This window comes from Ranitomeya imitator, chromosome 4 (assembly GCF_032444005.1).
Source record: "Ranitomeya imitator isolate aRanImi1 chromosome 4, aRanImi1.pri, whole genome shotgun sequence".
Taxonomy (NCBI): Eukaryota; Metazoa; Chordata; class Amphibia; order Anura; family Dendrobatidae; genus Ranitomeya; species Ranitomeya imitator.
The window spans coordinates 585,608,573-585,632,897 of NC_091285.1; the positions used below are offsets into that span (position 1 = coordinate 585,608,573).

General features: G+C 44.5%; 1 protein-coding gene across 2 annotated transcripts in view; it reads left to right on the top strand.

Moving 5' to 3' along the window:
- Positions 1–1,194: 1,194 nt before the first annotated feature.
- The window catches only part of FAH (fumarylacetoacetate hydrolase), an 85,131-nt gene continuing 62,000 nt past the window's right edge, over positions 1,195–24,325 (top strand). Inside the window, exons 1-3 of one of the 2 annotated variants that reach the window (XM_069766485.1) lie at positions 1,195–1,353; positions 12,906–13,016; positions 14,746–14,867. In XM_069766485.1, the coding sequence (XP_069622586.1) occupies positions 1,273–1,353; positions 12,906–13,016; positions 14,746–14,867 (314 nt within the window). In that variant the 5' untranslated portion in view covers positions 1,195–1,272. Of the gene's footprint in view, positions 1,354–1,453; positions 1,475–12,905; positions 13,017–14,745; positions 14,868–24,325 lie in introns of those variants that run through there. The other variant, XM_069766486.1, reaches the window with a different exon arrangement.

Genomic DNA, 24,325 nt, shown 5'->3' on the forward strand with positions numbered 1-24,325 from the left:
AAGGGTATGTGCACACGCGGAATGGTGTGCGGATTTTTCCTCACTGATTTTGTGAAATCCGCACTGCGGAATTACCGCAGTTTTTGTGCGGATTCCTATTGAGGAGCAGGTGTAAACCGCTGCTGAATCCGCACAAAGTATTGACATGCTGCGGAATAAACAACGCAGTGTTTCCGTGAGGTTTTTCCGCAGCATGTGCACTGCGGTTTTTGTTTTCCATAGATTTACATGGTACTGTAAACTCATGGAAAACTGCTGTGTATCCGTAGCGGCCAATCTGCTGCAGATCCGCAGTGTGTGCACAAAGCCTAAGGCACATTACGTTAATGCAGTCCGTTAACGCTGCCATTAACCCCTATTATCGGTCGCATCGCCATTATGGCATGCGCTAGCGATGTGCCGTCATTCAGTGACGGAGCCTCGGATGCGGGCTGCAGGTTCTGTGGCTCAGTCACCGCTAGCACAGATGAATCATCTGTGCTAGTGGTATAGCATAACGCGATCGCGTGTAGGCTATAGCGTTAATGTAGCCCGTCAACGCTATGCGTTGAACGGGCTGCTTCTACGCAATGTGGACCTGGCTTAGAATGAATGGAGCAGAGGTGATCCTGATTGACCACAGCTCCATTCACACAAGAAAGAGCCCTGGTTCTCGGGATCGGTGGGGGTCCCGGCAGTTGGACTCCCAGAGATCAGGAAGCTATTCTCTCCCATGGATAAGGAATACTTTCCAGACTTGAAAATACCCCTTCAATGAACCTCACACTGTAGGATAGGAGGTTGGCGGTTCTAGTGACCGATTCCTCATACTTATTAGCGATAACTTGTGATATTACAGTGTGATCTAATATGATTGTCTGATCATCACGTATAAAACCTACTTTTAAGCCAGAAACCGAAACCTTTTTTGAGAACAGATTTTGGATCTGATATAATGCCATTTCTGTCCTTACATGTAAATCCTCAGCTTTCATTGAACGTGGCTATAACTGTGCCCAGGGTGATGTCTGTGCCTTGCATCTGAGCAGACTGCACTGGAGAGAAAGCTGCTGTCAAATTTGGGAAAAGTCTTTGAACTTTGCTCTCAGGAATGGGCTGAGTCATCCTGACCCTGGTTTTCATTAGTGACATCCCGGTGGGTGTAGTAGTTCCTCTAGGCAGGATTGGTTAGTGAGGAGGAGGAAGTATACAAGTCCTGAGCCTCCCTCTCCTGACACATCTGGAGCTGAGGATCACGCACAATCTGGGGCCATTCTCCTGTCTCTGCTCACAATGTCCTTCATCCCTGTAGACCCAGACTCTGATTTTCCTATCCAGAATTTGCCATATGGGATTTTCTCTACAGAAGATGAGGTTGGTACTGTTGTTGTACAATGATGAGGTTTATTCTCTATAACTAATTGCAGACTTTCAGAAGTTCCCTGCTATCATACATGAAACTGGAGAATGTGTTTGGATTATTTCAGTTCTTCAGGTAAGGAAATTGTTGTTCTTGTTATCTATGCGACTTCATTAAGGCCGGGTTCACATTGCATTAACAGCAGCCTGTTCAACACATGCGTTAACGGGCTACTAGCGGCGCAGATAGAGCTAGCAGATGCTCTATCTGCCCTAGCAGTGACTGACCCGGAAACGCTGCAGCCCGCGTCCAAGGGTCCGTCACTCAATGACGGCACATCGCTAGCGCACGCCCGACATAGGACTTAATGGCGGCGTTACTGGACTACGTTATGCCGCGGTGTAGCGTAGTCCGTCTAACGGACGCCTATAACGTAATGTGAACCCAGCCTAACCCAAGGGAGCCAATGATGGCAAAAGCTAGCCATCCGGGAGTGACATTACCAAAGGCCACGCTCTATATTTGATCAGTATTTTACCTCAGTATTTGTAGCCAAAACCAGGAGTGGGTGATAAATACAGAAGTGGTGACGTGTTTCTATTATACTTTTCCTCTGATTGTCCCACTCCTGGTTTTGGCTTATAAATACTGAGGTAAAAAAACTCTCCAAATACTGAAGTAAAATACTCAACGTGTGAACGCGGCCTTAGACTGGTCATAGTGCCTGTTGGGCTATGTGCTTACTTTGAGTATTTTCAGCAGAATTTTCTGCAACAAAAGCCAAAGTGTTCGCAGGAAAACAGCTGCCATTTTACGTGCGTTTCGGCTGTGTTTTTACTTTCAATTGAATGGATGAAAAACGCTGAAAGAATTAACATGCTGCAGATTTTGGGGAAAAAAGTACTTTTTTTTTTTTTTTTGGTTAAAATCCACAAGGAAAAATTAAGCAGCGTGTGCATGAGAGTTCAGAAATCTCACTTATTTTACTATTTTACTGGTGCTGTGAAGTGCAGCATTTTGAATATAGGTTATAGTATGCCTGAATGGCAGGTCATACACTGACTGGACGCGGGCAGGTCGCTGCAGGGAGTACTTTGTCCTTAAACTTGCACATGTAAGCCTATGTGCACACGTATAATGGTCCACTGCAGATTTGATAAATCCGCAGTGCAAAACCACTGCAGATTTATCGCGGATTTCACTGCGGTTTTACAACTGCGGTTTACTATTGGAGCAGGTGTAAAACCGCTGCGGAATCCGCAGAAAGAAGTGACATGCTAAGAAATGTTAACCGCTGCGTTTCCGCGCGTTTTTTTTCCGCAGCATGTGCACTGCGATTTTTGTTTCCCATAGGTTTACATTGAACTGTAAACTCGTGGGAAACTGCTGCAGATCCACAGCGTGTGCACATACCCTAATGGGTCCCACGTATGATCGGAGGGACTACTAATCGGCCACATTTGAGTCACTTGGTCCTATTTGTATGGCCAGCTTCAATTAAAATAGCATTAATATATACTAAATAATATTCCTTCCAAAGACCTTACCAAGGACCATGGGGCACTCATTACGGGTGGAAGAAAGGCTATTTCGGCAGCTAAACAGGAAAGGGTTCTTTACAGTTAGAGCAGTCAGACTGTGGAATGCCCGACCACAAGAGGTAGTAATGGCAGACACTATAACCGTTTTTAAAAAGGGCATGATGATTTCCTCAGTACACAACATTGTGGGTTTTAGATAATTTAGTGACAAAAAAAATGTATAATTGGTACAAAAGAGTTGAACTTTATGGACCTGGGTCTTTTTTTCAACCTATGTAACTGATTATAAGTGATCCATGTCTACAGTAGGGATGAACAATCGTGCTCGGTGACACTCTGATATCACTCGAGTATCTGGATGCATGGATATGCTCGGTACTTGTCGAACAATGGTGCGGTGCTTGGATTTGAAGCTTGAATCCGCATGTTTGGCGCCTTTTACGAAGCCAATAAGCATGCAGGGATTTCCTGCCAGTCACTGTAATGCTGTAGCCATCTTGGTAGTGGCATTACTGTGATTGGGTAGCAGCATGACCTCTATCAGAGGTTATAAAAAAAAAAAAAAAAAACTGCTGCTGCCGCCAATCTTGGCTTCCTGACGCCATTTCATAGCTCAGGGACAGTTCTGATTGGAGGGAGAAAGCTGTTATTCAGGCCTGTGTGTACACAGTATAGAGAGTCCTAGTGCTGATGCTGAACCATCATACTCACCTGTGAGAAACTCGGATGAGTCTCGCACGTCAATACCCGGCACTGCACCAGGCACTCAGATCGGAGCGTGCAGCCGCACACTCCACTCCTGAGTGCCAGCAGCAGCGCCGGGTATTGACGTGCGAGACTCATCCGAGTTTCTCACAGGTGAGTATGAGCCCTAAGAGCTAATCTTGTGCTGTGCTGTTTGTATTCAATACATTCTGAATTTAGCATAGGGACAGTTGCAGGAGCTGGGATAATGGCAGAATACAGAGCTTAGGGCATTGCAGTCCGTTGCTAAACATACAGTTAGTTCCATATATATTTGGACAGAGGCAACATTTTTCTAATTTTGGTTATAGACATTACCACAATGAATTTTAAACAAAACAATTCAGATGGAGGTGAAGCTCAGACTTTCAGCTTTCATTTGAGGGTATCCACATTAAAATTGGATGAAGAGTTTAGGAGTTTCCGCTCCTTAACATGTGCCACCCCTGTTTTTAAAGGGACCAAAAGTAATTGGTCAGATTAAATAATTTTAAATAAAATGTTCATTTTTAGTATGGACCTAACTGTATAGCTGTTGCACGTGACCACTTTTTCTTTTTTTTTTGGGGGGGGGGGGGGGAGAGAGTGGTGAAAAAATTGATTATATTGTCATCGATGGAGTATTTCGTGCTTTCTGTTAAATTTCAGTGGCATATAACACTTCAAAAAAGTGTTACATTTTTTTTCTACATTGAATTTGTCATCCACACACTTTTATTTTCTTTGTGTTACAATACAGTGGTATTAAATTTAAAAAACACACTTATTTGACTGCTGCAGGTGACCCATTTTATTTTTTTTAAATTCAAAATAAACTTTGTTTCAAAAGATCTAGCAATTAGAAAATGTGTAAGGCGTGTGGTAAGGAACGTGGAAGTGCTGATGATGGTGCACGTAGACGCCGATGACGTGGGGCAGATACATAGTATATACCGTATTTTCCGCTTTGTAAGACGCACTTTATTTCCCCCAAATTTGGGGGGGAAATGTGGGTGCGTCTAACAAAGCGGATATACCGCTTACCATTACAGGCTGGGAGGAGGGGGTGTCCGCCGCCGCTACCGCCTGCCGCCGCTGTCGTCCGCCGCCACTGCCGGGGTTGTCCGCTGCTGCCCCGGGTGATGCTGAAGGCTCCGGTGCTGCGGGGGGCTCTGGCGACATATTGTGAAAGACCAGAGCCCCCCGGCAGTTCTTCCATGCGTTCCAGTATGACTTATTCCGGGAAAATGGCCGCCGGAATCTCGGGAGATGAGATTTCAGCGCTGAGATCTCATCTCTCGAGATTCCGGCGGCCATTTTCCCGGAGTTAGTTCCAGTATGACTGACTCCGGGAAAATGGCCGCCGGAATCTCGGGAGATGAGATTTCAGCGCTGAGATCTCATCTCTCGAGATTCCGGCGGCCATTTTCCCGGAATTAGTCATACTGGAACGCATGGAAGAACTGCCGGGGGGCTCTGGTCTTTCACAAAATGTCGCCAGAGCCCCCCGCAGCACCGGAGACAGCCCTACAGCACAGGAGCCCCCTGCAGACCCCTCATCCCAGCCTGCAGCAAAGGAGCCCCCTGCAGACCCCTCATCCCAGCCTGCAGCAAAGGAGCCCCCTGCAGACCCCTCATCCCAGGCTGCAGCACAGGAGCCCCCCTGCAGCACAGGAGCCCCCTGCAGACCCCCTCATCCCAGCCTGCAGCAATGCTCCACTCCTGCCTCCGGCAACGAGCCTGGGACCCTGATCCACCACAACGACAACCCCTGGTAAGTAATAAGACGCATGGATTATAAGACGCCCCACCAATTTATTAAAAAATAGTTTTTTCCTATTTTTCTCCTCAAAATTTGGGGTGCGTCTTATAATCCGGAGCGTCTTACAAAGCGAAAAATACGGTACATAGTTTTTAAGGTTGAAGGAAGACTTTAAGTCCATCTAGTTCAACCCATAGCTTAACCTAACATGTGACTATGCCTGTTGCTGGAGTACAAGAAACACGCCCATCCACGACACAAAGGTTCCTGTCCCACTTTCCAGGGAGGCACAGTATACCACTTCTGAAGTCACACCAGTGCAAACAGGTGGTCAGTTGGACAGCAGATAATGCTTCCAGCAAACTTGGCAGCACCACCCAGTCTTCCACATGGTCCAGACTCACCAATCAACAGTGTGAATCACTTAATCCTCAACATTATATGCCTTCCTCCCACCATAGTGAGTCCAAGGACACTTGTGATGCCACACTAGGACACTCCGAGGAGCTCTTTACAACATCATTTTTTTGTTTGTGACCTCTCATCTTGCATGATCCAAGGGGGACAAGAGAACATACTGTTTAGTGATGCACAAATCTTAGAGCCTTGGCCACAAGAAGATGACAGTGGGGAATTGCATATTTTATCTAAGGATTAAGTTAGTTATTAAGTCAGGAGGACCAGGGTGCAGCAGTGAAAGATGGGGTGGTGGGTGATGAAGTCACCGACCCAACCTGGGAATCTGTCATGTTGAGTGAGGCCAACAGCGCTGAGGGTGAGCGTTTAGCAGCAGGGGCCTGACCACTAAGAATCTAACCACCACCAGAATGATTAGGCACATGTCATCTAAGCACCTGAATTGGTAGGCCGAACGCCTGGGTCCACGATTGGTGCCATTGGGTGACACCACTGCCTCTTCCCCTGTGTTAGGTGCTTCCAAATCCACTCTCCATGACACTGGCACAGATGCCTTCCGCCCTGCGCCCTGTCTTTGCACATTCTGATGGACTATTATAAGGCACTTCCAAATCATTGTCCCAACACAGTGTTCATCTTTCCCTACCCCAGGCCTTAGAACAAAAGAGAAAGTTTCCAGTCAAGCACCCACCCATAGGCCTAAATGGGCACATTTCCAGACTGCTTGCCTTGGAAATGTTGCCATTTAGGCTTGTTGACACAGAGAATTTCCACTGACTCATGGCGGCATTCATCCCTTTGTGTCCCCAGCCACTACTTTTTCTCCTGGTATGGCATCCCTGCCTTGTACCACCTTGAGCCCAGGAACATCACCTGTGCCCTTACCAACGCACTTACTGGGATTGTACACTTAACGAACAACAAGTTCTTGTGGCCAGAGGTGCTACATTTCCCCGACGACACACTGGGTGAACATTGTGGAGACTGGAGCAAAGTTCCAGCCTAGCACGGCACATGTGCTCCTGACACTGAGGATTATGGCCCTACTTCTATCAGGGTTTCCTCCACCTCATACATCAAGCCCTGCACCCCCTCCTGCTCCTCCTCATCTTCCATCTCTGATGTTCTATATTTAAGCACGTCTTCCACGTCAGTCAGAAGCTGGAAGCTCTGCAGCACTACCTCAGCAAAGCGTCAACAGGCTCTACTGAAGCTAATTTGCCTGGGAAACAAACCGCACACCCCAGCAGAGTTATTAAAACGAATAACATACCTGTGGCTTTTGCCGCTGAACCTCCAGCCAGGCATGGTCGTGTGTGATGAGCATAACGTGGTGGCGGCTGTAAAGCTTGATAAACTCATACACACATCATCATGCTTGGCACATGTGCTCAACTTTGTAGTTAAGTGGTTTCTGAATGCATACCTAGATTTGCCACAGCTCCTGTTCCAGGTATGTTGCATCAGCGCCCATTAGTGCAAGTTGGCTACAGCTTCCGCCGGTCTGGCAATACTGTAGCACAGGGATCCCCAACCTGTAGCTTGGGAGCCACATGTGGCTGGCTGCTAGCTTGGTACATTAGCTCCAGGTCTAGCAAAGAGCTATGAAGAGCACATCTCAAAATGGTGAATTTTGTGAGTAGTTCGGCACAGAAGAGCAGATCTGGATGTACATATACTGGTCTTAGGGGTTTAAGGATAATTTGAGGATGTGTGCTGGAGGCAGGATGATACTACCCGTCAGTGCTTGATGGGAGAATACTGAATGTGGAGATTGTGGGAACCCTTGGATGTTGGTATACTGCTTCTGTGGAAATGCTTTGGCTGACATTCTACCCATAATAGGAGCTTTGGTTGCCACTAATGTGAGGGAGTGTGGGAGCTGGATGTGGCTCGCGACCCTCTATCAGAGGTGAATGTGACTCTCGATCCTCTGTCAGAGGTGGATTTGGCTCTCAAGGTCAGAAAGGTTAGGGATCACTGCGTAGCAGCTCGTGCAAGTGCCAGTTCACCGACTGATGTGTGACATTACCATGTGCAGGAACGCCACACTGCACATGCTGGCAAGGCTTTGTGAGCAGCAGAGGCCGGTTGTCAAATTTTATCTCCAACAGTTGTGCAGTTCTCCAAGACTTTGAGGACTTCACAAATATGGTGAGTGGTGATGATTAGGGTTGAGCGACTTTTACTTTTATAGGATCGGGTCGGGTTTCACGAAACCTGACTTTTTCAAAAGTCGGGTCGAGTGAAATCGGCCGATCCTATAAAAAAGTCGGGGTCGGCCGAAACATGAAACCCACAGCAGTGCATTGGGTTTCCAATGGTTCCCAGGGTCTGAAGGAGAGGAAACTCTCCTTCAGGCCCTGGGATCCATATTTAAGTGTAAAATAAAGAATTAAAATAAAAAATATTGCTATACTTACCCTCTGACGCGCCCTGGTACTAACCGGCAGCCTTCCTTCCTTAGAATCAGCGCGTGAAGGGCCTTAGATGACGTTGCGGCTTGTGATTCGTCGCGCGACCAATCACAAGCCGCGATGTCACCGAAGGTCCTTCAAGCGCTGATTCTTAGGAAGGAAGGCTGCCGGAAAGAAGCAGGGTGCGTCCGAGGGTGAGTATATTCCTATTAGGTATATACTCACCCTCGGACGCGCCCTGCTTCTTTCCGGCAGCCTTCCTTCCTAAGAATCAGCGCTTGAAGGGCCTTCGGTGATGTCGCGGCTTGTGATTGGTCGCGCGACCACCCATGTGACCACTCGCGCGACCAATCGCAAGCCGCGACGTCATCTAAGGCCCTTCACGCGCTGATTCTAAGGAAGGAAGGCTGCCGGTTAGTACCAGGGCGCATCCGAGGGTGAGTATAGCAATATTTTTTATTTTAATTCTTTATTTTACACTTAAATATGTATTCCGATACTGATTTCCGATATTGCAAACATATCGGAACTCGGTATCGGAATTCCGATACCAGATTCAGAAGATCGCCGACCTCATGGCCGACCCCACACAGGGGTCGGGTTTCATGAAACCCGACTTTGCCAAAAGTCGTCGACTTCTGAAAATGGCCGACCTGTTTCGCTCAACCCTAGTGATGATGCCATAATCAGCACAGCAATCCCGCTTCTGTGCTTAAACAGTCACTGCTCACAATTAAACATGAATCTATACATGCGGACCAGGTGGAGATGGAGGAAGACATGAGGCAGGGAGATACTGCTCAGCATGTATAGGCGCAGTCTGATAAAAATGAGCAAATCCTGGATTAGCCCCCATTCTTCCACACCACCAGATGGCAGCAGCACATAGCGTTTTAAATGTTCAATATTTGAATGAGACCCTCCAGTTGTCGGCTTCAAGGGTGTATGGATGACCGTCCTTATAATTTTGTTTCCTGCCTTTGAGTGTAGAAGTACATCAACTACACTTTGTTCACAATATTTGACTGAGGCACTCCATTTGGTGTCTTCAAGTGTGCATGGATGACCCTCCTCATAATTTTTATTTTTTGGCCTTGTACTCTGTGCAGAGCCTTTATGTGTCTAGGAGTACCACTGCATGACAATTTGAACAGAATGTGTATGAGGCCCTCTATTATGTCTAATACAGGGTGTATCTGAGTCCCTCTTCCATCTAATTTTTGGCAGTTCTTGCATCCTTCATATATTACACTGAAATTTCTATTTATTTTTTTTAAATAAAAAAATCAGTTTTGGTTTACTTAAATTATTATATTTTAAATCCTTTTTACTTGTTGCCTTATATACAATTTATTATACAGGAAAGAATGTTTAACATTGTTTTTCCTGTAAATTCCAATTTCTCTTCGATTTTGAATGCTTTATTGTCCCTCCTTTAAAATGGAGTAGTAAAAGTGGGATACCATTGTTCTGAGCAGCAATCTGGGAGTCGGAGATGCTTACAGGGGTCTTCCCCATATTGTTGTCCTTCCATTCAGAACTTTTTTTTCTTCAATTCCACTGACCCACAGACCACCTTCTAAGGCCTGCTGAAAAATTGTTCAGATTTCCCATTGAATCCCATTATACTTGTTACTCGAAAGGAGCATGCGAATATTAGGAATTGCTCGCTTCGAGTAAAGAGCATCAGAGCATTTTATTGCCCGTTCATCCCTAGTCTACAGCCTAGCGGGTTGCGCTAACGCAATGTTTTTAATGGGGCCGCGTTCCGGTGTCGCGGTAACGTCCCCGCTCTCGCAGATCCCCGATCTGCGAGAGCGGGGAACGGACCGCGGGCGCGCCTCGGACGCTGCAAGCAGCGTCCGCGGCGCGCCAGGAAACACCGGCGCGTCGCTAGCGCGTGCCGAACATGGCACGCGCTAGTGCTGCGCGTTCCCATTGCCGTGAATGGGCGCGCTAACGGACGCGTTGCACGGCGTTAATTTCGCCGTGCAACGCTGTCCGTTAGCGCTTTCCGATTAACGCAATGGGAACCAAGCCTAATTCTGATATGGAGACATCAGCTGCATTAACTCTAAAATGATGATAATTACGGTCAAAATTATCCGTATAAGTTTTTGTTAGCTTCACAAATCTCACGGACGCCTTAAATATTTTTTACAAAGAGGTCTGAAAAGTGCCATATTTTTACGGACTGTCCTGGGATTTTTGAACAGTTGACGACCCTATAATGAGTGCTTCTTTAAATTCAGTGTTACTGATGGTAGTTTTGTAAAGAGATTAAAAAAATTTTTTATTGTCGTTTTGGATATTTCATTGATACAAGAAATCTATTTAAATCAGCCTCACAATAAAAGAAAATGTATTTTTCTTATCAGGATTTATTTTATGATTTATTAGCAGTAAGCAACGTAGAAATTTGCTTGTTTTATTATTGTTCCTTTTTCAATTTATGACCACTAGAGCGCACTCTAATACCTATAATATCATCGGAAGGTATTTATCTGCAGATTACATGCAATGTGCTGATCAACAACACAGAATATATGGCACATTTGCAACACGTGAATTAATCTAAGGCTACTTTCACACTTCCGTCAAAGTGCCTACGTCGCAATGCATCGTTTTGGAGAAAAAAACGCATCCTGCAAAGTTGCCCGCAGGATGCGTTTTTTTCTCCATAGACTTTCATTAGCGACGCATTGCGACGTATGACCACACGTCGCATCCATCGTGCGACGGATGCGTCGTGTTTTGGCGGACCGTCGGCACAAAAAAAACGTTCCATGTAACTTTTTTTGTGCGACGTGTCCGCCATTTACGACCACGCATGCGCGGCTGGAACTCCGCCCCCTCCTCCCCGGACATTACAATGGGGCAGCGGATGTGTTGAAAAACTGCATCTGCTGACCCCGTTGTTCATTTATTTCACAACGTACGTCGGGCCGACGCATGGCGACGGCCCCGTACCGACGTAAGTGTGAAAGTAGCCTAATAAGTGTTGATCTCACACACAGTATATGTATATTCTATTATATTATGATTAGTGGTGGGATACAGTCCACAAGAGAAATGGATAACTTGCTATGAAGCAACTCGGTGACCTGCATTTCACTCTTCAGCTGGATTCACATATGGTCGATTCCATTGTTTACAACAGGATCTTTCCCACCTTTCCAGCACGTCTGCTTTTTTGCCAGGGGTGCAGACGACGCTGTGGTGGCTGATCATGCAATATTGTGATCCGGACAAGTGCTTGATGAAGAAACAGCCTGATGGTGTCAGATGCTTTTTTTTTTTTTTTTTTTTTTTTTCATTAGTTTTACCATCAGTTCAGATCCTTTGTGTTGCATCAGACTAGAAGGAACTGAACCTGAAGCCGTGGATTTGTGTGGACCCAGCCTCCCACAGTGGATGTAATGCTGTAAAATCCACACCGGTCATAAACGGGCAAATCAGAGGCTATTTCCAAGAAATACATTTATCACCTCTTCAGGACTACTATATTTTGGACCCTCACCAATCCATGGGTCCCCAAGTCTCTGAAGTGACGAGAAGAGGCCATAAATATTTCCTTTTTTTTGCCTGGTGACAATTACAATGTTCTCTTTCTTGAGCCGGCGTTTTTTTATTTTCCTTTTGTTCCTTCGCGTCTCTGTTCCTGAGAAATGGACCTTTTTTCCTGTATGTAAATCTAGTCTTGATGGTCAACTGGGAATGATCATCAAGAAGAGGGCCACACCCACTTGCCTATCAATGCTGGATTTACACATAGGGAAGAAAGGGCCATATCTCAGGAAGGGAGAGGAATAAAAAATACCAGATACAGGGGAATATAGGATTTTGAAAATAATTACATAGTTATGGTGACAGGTCATCTACAAGCAATGGTATGACCACTGCTCCATTCTTTTCCACAGCAGGGCTATGTCCGTCACTGCCATAGAAATTAATCAGCGATGGAGCTTGCACAGGGGACTTTCTTCACATTTGCTTGAAGGGTTTCAGTTTGCAAAATTGATGGGGGGAATAGTTTAGAATACAGTAGTGTTCCTACTATCAAAATAACAGACCCTAAATAAAACCCTGACAGACCCCATATAAGTCAATAGGGTTCATTGTGTGAGGTTGGTATCCGTTCCACAACACATCTCGCAGAAAGTCTTCCGTAAAGCTTCATATATTTGTGAATTATTTTAGTGTTGTTTAAGGGGTTATTCCCATCTTCATAGATGGATTATGATAGCACTTTTGCCAATTGCTACTTATAAACAATTACTTCATTCTATAGATATTAACACTTTCCTTTCCATCTTTTTTTTCTTAACTCATTGCCTAGGAGACAGACTAGCTCTTGTCTAGATTGCGAGCACAGCGTAGAATCTGGCTGGTAGGTAACTGCGAGCTCCAGCCATCCTGGAAAGCTTCAAAGCAGTCTACAAGCTCAATAGAAAAGAGCTCCGAGCACTGCACATATTCTGCTGTTTAGCAGTGGTGGTCGGTCTCCAAGGCAACAAGCTGAAAAGAAAAGTGGTAATATTTCATGAACGTCTGAAAATTTTAATAAGCAGGAAATTGGGAAATTACCAGCTCTAGCTGTCAGTACCCATTTATTAAGATGAGAATAACCTTTTTCAAATAATGGTCAAGGTAATAGACACTAATCTAAAGAGAGAATTAATCAGACCTTTTCTTTTTCTTGGCAGCCGAGACATAGGATAGGAGTGGCTATTGGGGACCAAATCCTGGATCTGAGTGTCATCAAGCACCTCTTTAATGGCCCTTTCTTGTCGGGACATCAAAATGTATTTTTTGAGGTATTGTATGTATAAGCCATCCATCTTTCTAGTAGGCCGGGGTCACACTTGCGAGTTCAATGCGAGTCTCGCGCATCAAGTCCCGGCACTGCCGCCGGCACTTGGGACCAAAGTGTGTGGCTGCATGTATTTCTATGCAGCTGAACGCTTCGGTCCCGAGTGCCGGCCGCAGCGCCGGGACTTTATGCGAGAGACTCGCGCAAGTTTCTCACATTGAACTCGCAATTCAGACCCCGGACGTATTGTGTGTGTATAGGTTATATAATTTGCTATCCATCTGATACATTATTTGTTAACTATCTAGTCATCCATTTTTATTTTTTTCTTCTTTTTATAGTGTAGTATAGTGATGCAAATATTACCATAGATATTATTTCTCAGGATCTAGACTTGAATGTTAATTTCAGTACAAATGTGTAAATTGATTTGTCTCTTGATGCTATGAGAGAATGGGGAAACAAAAATACATGGTATGGAAACACATATGGTAGTAACAAGGCCAAGGCCACAGTACATGGCTACACTATAGTACATGGCTATGATACAGTACATAGCTACAGTACCATAAATGTCTATAGTACAGTACATGGCTACACTATAGTACATGGCTATGATACAGTACATAGCTACAGTACCATAAATGTCTATAGTACAGTACATGGCTACACTATAGTATATGGCTATGATACAGTACATAGCTACAGTACCATAAATGTCTATAGTACAGTACACGGCTATTGTACAATAGATGACTACAGTACATGGCTACACTAAAGTGCATAGGTATGCTACAGTACTTGGCTAGGCTACAGTACATGGCTAGGCTATAGTACGTGGCTACAATGCATGACTACAGTATAATGCATGACTATAGTACAATAGATGGATACAGTACAGGGCTACGCTACAGTACACGGCTACAGTACCGTAATTGGCTACACTATAGTACATGGCTATAGTACAATAGATAGCTACAATACAGTAAACGGCTACAGCATAGCTAAATCTTATTTCTTGCTGCTAAAACAGAGAAAACTGTCCCACTGATGATATTATGGTCATTAATGCAGGCCTACAATGTAGCATTAATCGTAACCGGCAGAAGTGATAATAATTTGGCTATGCAGGACATATTATTGTGTGAAATCATGGCCAGGACTTAACAGGTAAGTGGTCACCTGCTTATAAGAGAAGTATCACAAGTATTACCACCAAGTGAACAATGAACAGTATCTACCACAGAGGCACCGTTCATATGCCACAAATCGTGTTTTTTAATGCATTGTATGGAGGACGGTTTATAAATTTGGCTTCTACCAAATTTCTACCAAATCATGTGTTATGATTGATCATACTATTACTGTGTGTAATGTATAGACTATTTATGTGGCCTATCAATTTGTAACCACCCTGCCCCGTTCTGTTTTTTATGGGATTTTCTGTTGTTGTATATGTCTGTTTATTGATTTAATAAAGATTGAATTAAAATTTGATCGAACTGTGGGGTACACACCGTTTATTGTTCACTTGGTGGTAATAATTGTGTTTATATCTTGGGTAGCCTCAAGATTTTAGTTTATTTTGATTCATATTGAAATGGGTTTATATATCCTATTCTTGGTAATAATTCTATAAGACAGGTAATTGGGGATTAGTAATTCTAAGTGATATGAACACAGCAGCAGTATTAACTGAAAATATATCCTAAATGTCCGATGTCTTATCATAGGCAACCCTCAATAGTTTCATGGCCCTTGGGCGCAGTGCATGGAGAGAGGCCCGACAAACCATTCACCAGCTTCTATCAGCAACGGAGCCGACACTCAGAGACAGCAAGGAGCTGCGTGCCAGGTGAGTGGAGCCGTGCCTATTCTGTGTGGTTGTACTCTGCATCCGTATGACTTTTCTATCAATCACCGGGAGCGCGGTTTACCCAATGTTTAGGGTCACTTACCTCAATTATATATGTGACAGCTCTGCCTTCCATCTCTCAGCCGGGCTGCTACCAATATGGCTTCTAGCAGTCACTTTTAATCCGCCATTGTAAATTGCTTTACCGATGTGACAGAGTTTTGTTAATTTAACTGTTTGGTGCCCCAAGGTTCCCAAATAACTGTAAGGCTTCATGCACACATGTGTATAATGACCCTTTAGAAGCTCTATGGAGCCATAATATGCCCCATATACACTTGTGCTCAAACGTTTCCATACCCCAGCAACATTTATGCTTTCTTGGCCTTTTTTCAGAAAATGAGTTAGTACACCAAAACTTTTTCTCCACTCATGGTTAGTGGTTGGGTGAAGACATTTATTGTCAGACTACTATGTTTTCTCTTTTTAAATCATAATGACAACCCAAAACATCCAATTGACCCTGATCAAAATTTCACATACCCTGGTGATTTTGGCCTGATAACATGCACAGAAGTTGACACAAATGGGTTTGAATGGCTACTAAAGGTAACATCCTCACATGTGACCTGTTTGCTTGTAATCAGTGTGTGTGCATAAAAGCTAAGTGAGTTTCTGGGACCCAGACAGACTCTTGAATCTTTCATCCAGCCACTGACATTTCTTGATTGTGAGTCATGGAGAAAGCAAATGAATCGTCAACGGATCTATGGGAAAAGATAGTTGGAACTGTATAAAAGAGGAAAGAGCTACAAAAAAATATCCAAGGAATTGATAATACCAGTCAGTAGTGTTCAAACTGAGGCAGACAAGCCTCAAAACTTCTGGAACAAGGTAATTTGGAGTGATGAGACCAAAATGTAACTTTTTGGCCACAACCATAAACGTTACATTTGGAGAGAGGTCAGCAAGGCATATGATGAAAGGAACACCATTCCTACTGTAAAGCACGGAGGTGGATCGCTGATGTTTTGGGTATATGTGAGCTACAAAGGCACAGGAAACTTGGTCACAGCTGAAGGAAAGATGAATGCAGCACGTTATCTGCAAATACTGGAGGCAAATTTGCAATCCTCAACCAGGAAGCTGCGCATGGAACATACTTGGACATTCCAACATGACAACGATCCAAAACACAAGGCCAAGTTGACCTGTCATTGGCTACAGCAAAACAAACTGAAGGTTTTGGAGTGGCCATCTCAGTCTCCTGACCTCAATATCATTGAGCCACTCTGGGGAGTTCTCAAGCGCGCAGTTCATGCTAGACAGCCCAGGAATTTACAGGAACTGGAGGCTTTTTGCCAAGAAGAGTGGGAAGCTTTACCATCTGATAAAATAAAGAACCTCATCCACAACTATCACAAAAGACTTCAAGCTGTCATTGATGTTAAAGGGGGCAATACACGGTATTAAGAAATGCGGTATGTAAACTTTTGATCAGAGTCATTTGGATGTTTTGAGTTGTCATTATGATTTAAAAAGAGAAAACACAGTAGTTTGGCAATAAACGGCTTCACCCAACCACTAATCATGAGTGGAGAAAATTTTAGTGTTATATCTATAACTCATCTTCTCTGAAAAAAGGCCAAGAAAGCAAGAATTCTGCCAGGGTATGTAAACGTTTGAGCACAACTGTAAGTCTAGAGTTTTTTTTTCATATGAAATCTGGCAGAAAATATTTATGGCTTTTTCAAGTGCTTTATAATCAAGCTTTTCTCTGTAAAGTGATGCCCCCTACCTCTCGATAACATAGAATGGCACGTTGTACCTGCCGTTCCTCTGTACAAAGCCCTCAGGACCCTGAGTACCACCATACAAATGACAGCTGTACCATATGCACGAGTCCTAAAAGTAAGTTCACAGACATTTGAAATGGATTCGCTCCAAAACCCACATGAAAAAGGACAGCGTCAAATACACTTTAAATACTCCTATTCATTCATTTCAATGGAAAGTCCACTTTGCTGCTCATACGACAGGTTTTCTGAGAGCGTTTCTTTCCTCTGACAAGGTTTTGAAAATCTTGCCACAGTAAATAAAAAAGGGACATGTCACTTCTTCTATGAGGTAAATTCCCTGCGGAATCCTTCCCAAACTTGACCCTGACGAGTCAAAATACTGTCAATGCTCCAAAAACTGCTTTAGGCAAAAAAAATAGCAAAATAAAATAGCGCCGCGTTTTCTGAAGTGAATTTATTCAGTCGCCATGACAGCACAACGAGAGAGGGGATCCGCCCTTCAGTGACAGGAAACCTCAGACATAAAAAGGGCGGCACCTCACTCCCCCGCCAGTTGGTTTCCTGTCCCTGACAGTGGAACCTCTTCAGACAGGCCCTGAGAAGAGGGTCGAAGAAAAGAAGTTATCCCACTCCTGACAGGCCGATGCAGGTAGCGGGGGTCCCCTACCTCGGCCTGGTCAGGATGATGGAAGCACCACAGCAGGGGGACTGTCTGTGTAGGTGACAGCAGGAGGAAGCAGCCCTTGGCAGTGGGGTTGGCTTCTAAAGGTGCCGCTTTATACCTGGTGAGTAGGGTCCCCTTGGTGCCGCATCTGCTGGAGCTTCTGGGGTCTGTCCGCCGCTTGCGCTGGGGTCTGCGGTGGCTGGGGAGTGCTGCCGTCCTTGTTTGGCGCGTCTGCTCTCAGCGCCGCAGCTGCATCCGGAAGAGGCGTGTCCGGATGACGCGGCGAGCGGTGCGGGGCGATGACGCGGCCGCGCATGCGCGGTGGCGCCTTGTTCCGGCTAATGGCGGCGCCCAGCGTCTGCGGTGGGATTTTGGCCACAGGGGTCCGGCGCTCTCAAGCGGCTAGCAGTCGGACCCTATCGGTGCAGTACCAATCAGCGGTACAACGAGTGATTTCCCTGCTGACCCCCATCCGGGGGTGGTACCCAGGGGGATGGATTTAAACGGTGCACTGAGGCCTCAGCGTGTTCCTGTCCACCTTTTCCGGTATGTAGTCACCGGAGGGAACACCGCAGCTGTGCGGTGAACAGCAGCAACCACTTGAGCAGCCTTTGAGAAGCTCCCAGCGACGTTCTAGTGGCAGTAGTCGCGCTGGTGGAGCTAAAGCGGCTCAGAAATCAACCAAGTCCTCGGGCCGTAAAGAATCTCCGGCTAAGAAGGACCCCCCGATCACGGTACCATTCGCTGCAGGGATGGGTAAGTGAGCTTCGTGAAAGTACGCTTTCTGATTGCTGTCCCTCCTTGTATTCCCTCTCTCCTTATTAGGGGAGGAAATCTGTGTCCAAGTCCAAGCATAGGGAGTGTGCCATGTGTACGGAGCCACTTCCAGATGGACATAAAAAGAAGTTGTGCAGCATCTGCATACAACGTTTAATTGAGGAGGAGGCCCCTGACCTTACGTCTACTCTTAGGGATATGGTTAGACAGGAGGTCAGAGATTCCATGAGGTCTCAGAAGACGGTTTCCAGAAAGAGGAAGGAGATATTATCCCCGGCCTCAGATGTAGATTCAGACACAGGTGGTGTAAGCTCGGATTCTCGTCCATCATCATCATCAGAGGACATGGAATCTAGCCGAGCCTGTCTGTCACTGGATAGGATTAACCACCTAGTCAAAGCTGTTAACAACACTATGGGCATTGAAGAGACCCAGATGGAATGTTCCATCGAGGACATAATGTTTAAGGGCATAGATCGCAAATCCCGAAGGGTTTTTCCTGTAGTAGATAAAATTACGTCGCTGATTACAAAAGAATGGAAGAAACCCGAAAGGAAGGGATCACTCCCACCAGCATTCAAAAGGAGGTATCCCTTTGAGGAAGAGGCTTCATCCTCGTGGGACAAGGTCCCGAAATTGGATGCAGCGGTGGCCAAAGCATGTAAGAAAACTTCTCTCCCATTTGAGGATTTGGGAAACCTAAAGGACCCGCTTGATAGGAAAGCCGAGGTGTTCCTTAAAGGAGCTTGGGAGACGTCAGCAGGATCCCTGAGGCCGGCAATTGCGGCCACCTGCACAGCCCGGTCGTTGATGGTATGGCTGGGCCATCTGGAATACCAGCTCAAGGATAAGGTTCCTAGGAACGAAATCCTATCATCTATGTCCATGATTCAGGATGCAGCAGCCTTCCTTTCGGATGCGTCAGCAGATTCCGTTAGGCTGGCCGCAAGGTCCTCAGCCTTGTCTAATGCAGCCCGTAGAGCTCTTTGGATAAAATGCTGGCCAGGAGACTTACAGGCCAGATCGAAGCTATGTAGCATCCCCTGTGAGGGCGTTCATTTGTTTGGCCCAGTGCTAGATGAACTTCTGGAAAAGGCGGGTCACAGCAAAAAACGATTCCCTCTTTTGACAAGACCCTTCTATAGGCGGGATTACAACAGAGGATGGCCGTATCGCCGAAGATCGGACAGAGATTCAAATAGAGAATCGACCAGATATAACTCTTACAGAAGAAGAGGTAGAGGTTATATGTTTAACTCCTCTAGAGACTCTAAAAAACCTCAATGACTGGCGGTCCAGGTGGGCGGTAGGCTTTTAGCCTACTACCCGGCCTGGATAAAGATCACCAATAGTCCATGGATACTCCGTATCATTAAAGAGGGGTTAAAGTTCCAGTTCCATCATATCCCTCAAGACAAATTTAAATTAACTCCTATCCGTTCTTCTCCTGTAGAACAATTGGCATTGGAGTCAGAGGTTCAAGATCTCCAACAAAAGGGGGTTCTTATTAGAGTACCCACGGAAGAACGAGGTATGGGGTTTTATTCCCCTTTATTCCTGATAAAGAAGCCAGATGGGTCATATCGTACCATCATCAATCTAAAAGGCCTGAATGAATTCTTGCTTATCCCATCCTTTAAAATGGAATCTGTGAAAACGGCAATAAAGCTTCTTTTTCACAATTGCTTCATGGTTGTCTTAGATCTGAAAGACGCCTATTACCATGTCCCGATACATGTAAATCATCAGCGCTTTCTCAGGGTGGCGGTTTCTCTTGCCGGCACAGTAGAGCACTTTCAATATCGGGCACTCCCCTTTGGTGTTGCAGTCGCACCACGGGTTTTCACTAAGATTATGGTAGAGGTTATGGCACACCTTCATGAGCAAAACGTACTAATAATTCCCTACCTGGATGATTTATTGATTGTTGGGCGTTCAGAGTCACACTGTAAAGAGCAGTTGGAGAAGGTGATGGCAGCATTACATAACTTAGGATGGATTATCAATCTCAAAAAATCGCGTCTTCAGCCCTTAACATCACAGCAGTTTTGGGGTCTTATTGTAGATTCGGGTCAGCAGGAATGTCGCCTGCCGGACTCAAAGGTTGATAGTATTCATCGGCTGGCCTCCAGAGCAATTAATAATCCCGTTATCTCCTTAAGGCCGTGGACACACACAACGTATAAAAAAAAGGTACGTTGTTGATGGACGAGAATCGCACAAATGTTACCAAAACATTGATCCGTGTGCAGTGCGAGGGTGCGATTTTTCTCGCATCAAATGATCCGTATGGCATCCGTACTGCGTGTTTTTATCGCAGGCTTGCAAAACCGACATACGGCAATACAAGGGATGCATGTGACCAAAAAAAAAAAACATATACTGTATATGTATGTATATATATATATATATATATATATATATATATATAATGTCAGTAGACACATATGTATATATATTAATATTTCAGCCAGCGCGATTTAGCAGAAAGCCGTTAATTCAATTACCGACTTCTGCTTTCTCCTTCCTAAAACCCGACATGATATGAGACCTGGTTTACATACAGTAAACCATCTCATATCCCCATTTTTTTTTTGCATATTCCACACTACTAATGTCAGTAGTGTGTCTATGCAAAATTTGGCCGAATCTAGCTAGTAAATTAAGGGGTTAAATGGCGGAAAAAATTGGCGTGGGCTCCCACACAATTTTCTCCGCCAGAGTAGTAAAGCCAGTGACTGAGGGCAGATATTAATAGCCTGGAGAGGGTCTATGGTTATTGGCCCCCCCCTGGCTAAAAATACCTGCCCCCAGCCACCCCAGAAAAGGCACATCTGGAAGATGCGCCTATTCTGGCACTTGACCACTCTCTTCCCATTCCCGTGTAGCGGTGGGATATGGGGTAATGAAGGGTTAATGCCACCTTGCTATTGTAAGGTGACATTAAGCCAAATTAATAATGGAGAGGCGTCAATTATGACACCTATTCATTATTAATCCAATACCAGTAAAGGGTTCAAAAAATACACAAACACATTATTAAAAATTAATTTAATGAAATAAACACAAAGGTTGTTGTATTAAGTTATTCTACTCTCAATCCACTCACTGAAGACCCTCGATCTGTAAATAAAAAAAAATAATAAACCAACAATATACATACCTTCCGAGGATCTGGCACGTCCAACGATGTAGATCCATCTGAAGGGGTTAAAATATTTTGCAGACACGAGCTCCGCTAATGCAGGATGCTCATTTCTGCAAAACCCCGGCGAATGAAGCTAAATATAGGTCAATGATCTATATTTAGCTTCATTTGCGATGAGGCGCCCTCTGCTGGCTGTTCCTAGATCGTGGGAACTTTACTAGAAAGCTCCCTGGCTCGAGTTCATATGAGGACAACCAGCAGAGGGCGCCCTCTTATGATCTCGAGCCAGGGAGCTTTCTAGGAAAGTTCCCACGATCTAGGAACAGCCAGCAGAGGGCGCCTCATCGCAAATGAAGCTAAATATAGATCATTGACCTATATTTAGCTTCATTCACAGGGGTTTTGCAGAAATGAGCATCCTGCATTAGCGGAGCTCGTGTCTGCAAAATATTTTAACCCCTTCAGATGGATCTACATCGTTGGACGTGCCAGATCCTCGGAAGGTATGTATATTGTTGGTTTATTTTTTTTTATTTACAGATCGAGGGTCTTCAGTGAGGGGATTGAGAGTAGAATAAATTAATACAACAACCTTTGTGTTTATTTCATTAAATTAATTTTTAATAATGTGTTTGTGTATTTTTTTTAACCCTTTACTGGTATTGGATTAATAATGGATAGGTGTCATAATTGACGCCTCTCCATTATTAATTTGGCTTAATGTCACCTTACAATAGCAAGGTGGCATTAACCCATCATTACCCCATATCCCACCGCTACACGGGAATGGGAAGAGAGTGGCCAAGTGCCAGAATAGGCGCATCTTCCAGATGTGCCTTTTCTGGGGTGGCTGGGGGCAGGTATTTTTAGCCAGGGGGGGGGGGGCAATAACCATAGACCCTCTCCAGGCTATTAATATCTGCCCTCAGTCACTGGCTTTACTACTCTGGCGGAGAAAATTGTGCGGGAGCCCACGCCAATTTTTTCCGCCATTTAACCCCTTATTTTACTATCTAGAACAGCCAAATTTTGCATAGACACACTACTAACATTAGTAGTGTAGAATATGCAAAAAAAATAGGGATATGAGATGGTTTACTGTATGTAAACCAGGTCTCATATCATGTCGGGTTTTAGGAAGGAGAAAGCAAAAGCCGGTAATTCAATCACCGGCTTTAAAGCTGTCTAGCGCTGGAAGAAATTATATATATATATATATATATATATATATATATATATATATATATATATATATATATATATATATATATATATATATATATATACAGTGGGGCAAAAAAGTATTTAGTCAGTCAGCAATAGTGCAAGTTCCACCACTTAAAAAGATGAGAGGCGTCTGTAATTTACATCATAGGTAGACCTCAACTATGGGAGACAAACTGAGAAAAAAAAATCCAGAAAATCACATTGTCTGTTTTTTTAACATTTTATTTGCATATTATGGAGGAAAATAAGTATTTGGTCAGAAACAAAATTTCATCTCAATACTTTGTAATATATCCTTTGTTGGCAATGACAGAGGTCAAACGTTTTCTGTAAGTCTTCACAAGGTTGCCACACACTGTTGTTGGTATGTTGGCCCATTCCTCCATGCAGATCTCCTCTAGAGCAGTGATGTTTTTGGCTTTTCGCTTGGCAACACGGACTTTCAACTCCCTCCAAAGGTTTTCTATAGGGTTGAGATCTGGAGACTGGCTAGGCCACTCCAGGACCTTGAAATGCTTCTTACGAAGCCACTCCTTCGTTGCCCTGGCGGTGTGCTTTGGATCATTGTCATGTTGAAAGACCCAGCCACGTTTCATCTTCAATGCCCTTACTGATGGAAGGTTTGCACTCAAAATCTCACGATACATGGCCCCATTCATTCTTTCATGTACCCGGATCAGTCGTCCTGGCCCCTTTGCAGAGAAACAGCCCCAAAGCATGATGTTTCCACCACCATGCTTTACAGTAGGTATGGTGTTTGATGGATGCAACTCAGTATTCTTTTTCCTCCAAACACGACAAGTTGTGTTTCTACCAAACAGTTCCAGTTTGGTTTCATCAGACCATAGGACATTCTCCCAAAACTCCTCTGGATCATCCAAATGCTCTCTAGCAAACTTCAGACGGGCCCGGACATGTACTGGCTTAAGCAGTGGGACACGTCTGGCACTGCAGGATCTGAGTCCATGGTGGCGTAGTGTGTTACTTATGGTAGGCCTTGTTACATTGGTCCCAGCTCTCTGCAGTTCATTCACTAGGTCCCCCCGCGTGGTTCTGGGATTTTTGCTCACCGTTCTTGTGATCATTCTGACCCCACGGGGTGGGATTTTGCGTGGAGCCCAAGATCGAGGGAGATTATCAGTGGTCTTGTATGTCTTCCATTTTCTAATTATTGCTCCCACTGTCGATTTCTTCACTCCAAGCTGGTTGGCTATTGCAGATTCAGTCTTCCTAGCCTGGTGCAGGGCTACAATTTTGTTTCTGGTGCCCTTTGACAGCTCTTTGGTCTTCACCATAGTGGAGTTTGGAGTCAGACTGTTTGAGGGTGTGCACAGGTGTCTTTTTATACTGATAACAAGTTTAAACAGGTGCCATTACTACAGGTAATGAGTGGAGGAAAGAGGAGACTCTTAAAGAAGAAGTTACAGGTCTGTGAGAGCCAGAAATCTTAATTGTTTGTTTCTGACCAAATACTTATTTTCCACCATAATATGCAAAAAAAATGATAAAAAAACAGACAATGTGATTTTCTGGATTTTTTTTTCTCAGTTTGTCTCCCATAGTTGAGGTCTACCTATGATGTAAATTACAGACGCCTCTCATCTTTTTAAGTGGTGGAACTTGCACTATTGCTGACTGACTAAATACTTTTTTGCCCCACTGTATATATATATATATATATATATATATATATATATATATATATATATATATATATATACCTATTCTATGTGTACACATTTATTCGACCTATTCTATTGTAAGCTGTCAGTGTGATTTTACTGTACACCGCACTGAATTGCCGGCTTTTCTCTCTAACAGCGCTGCGTATTCCTCGCAAGTC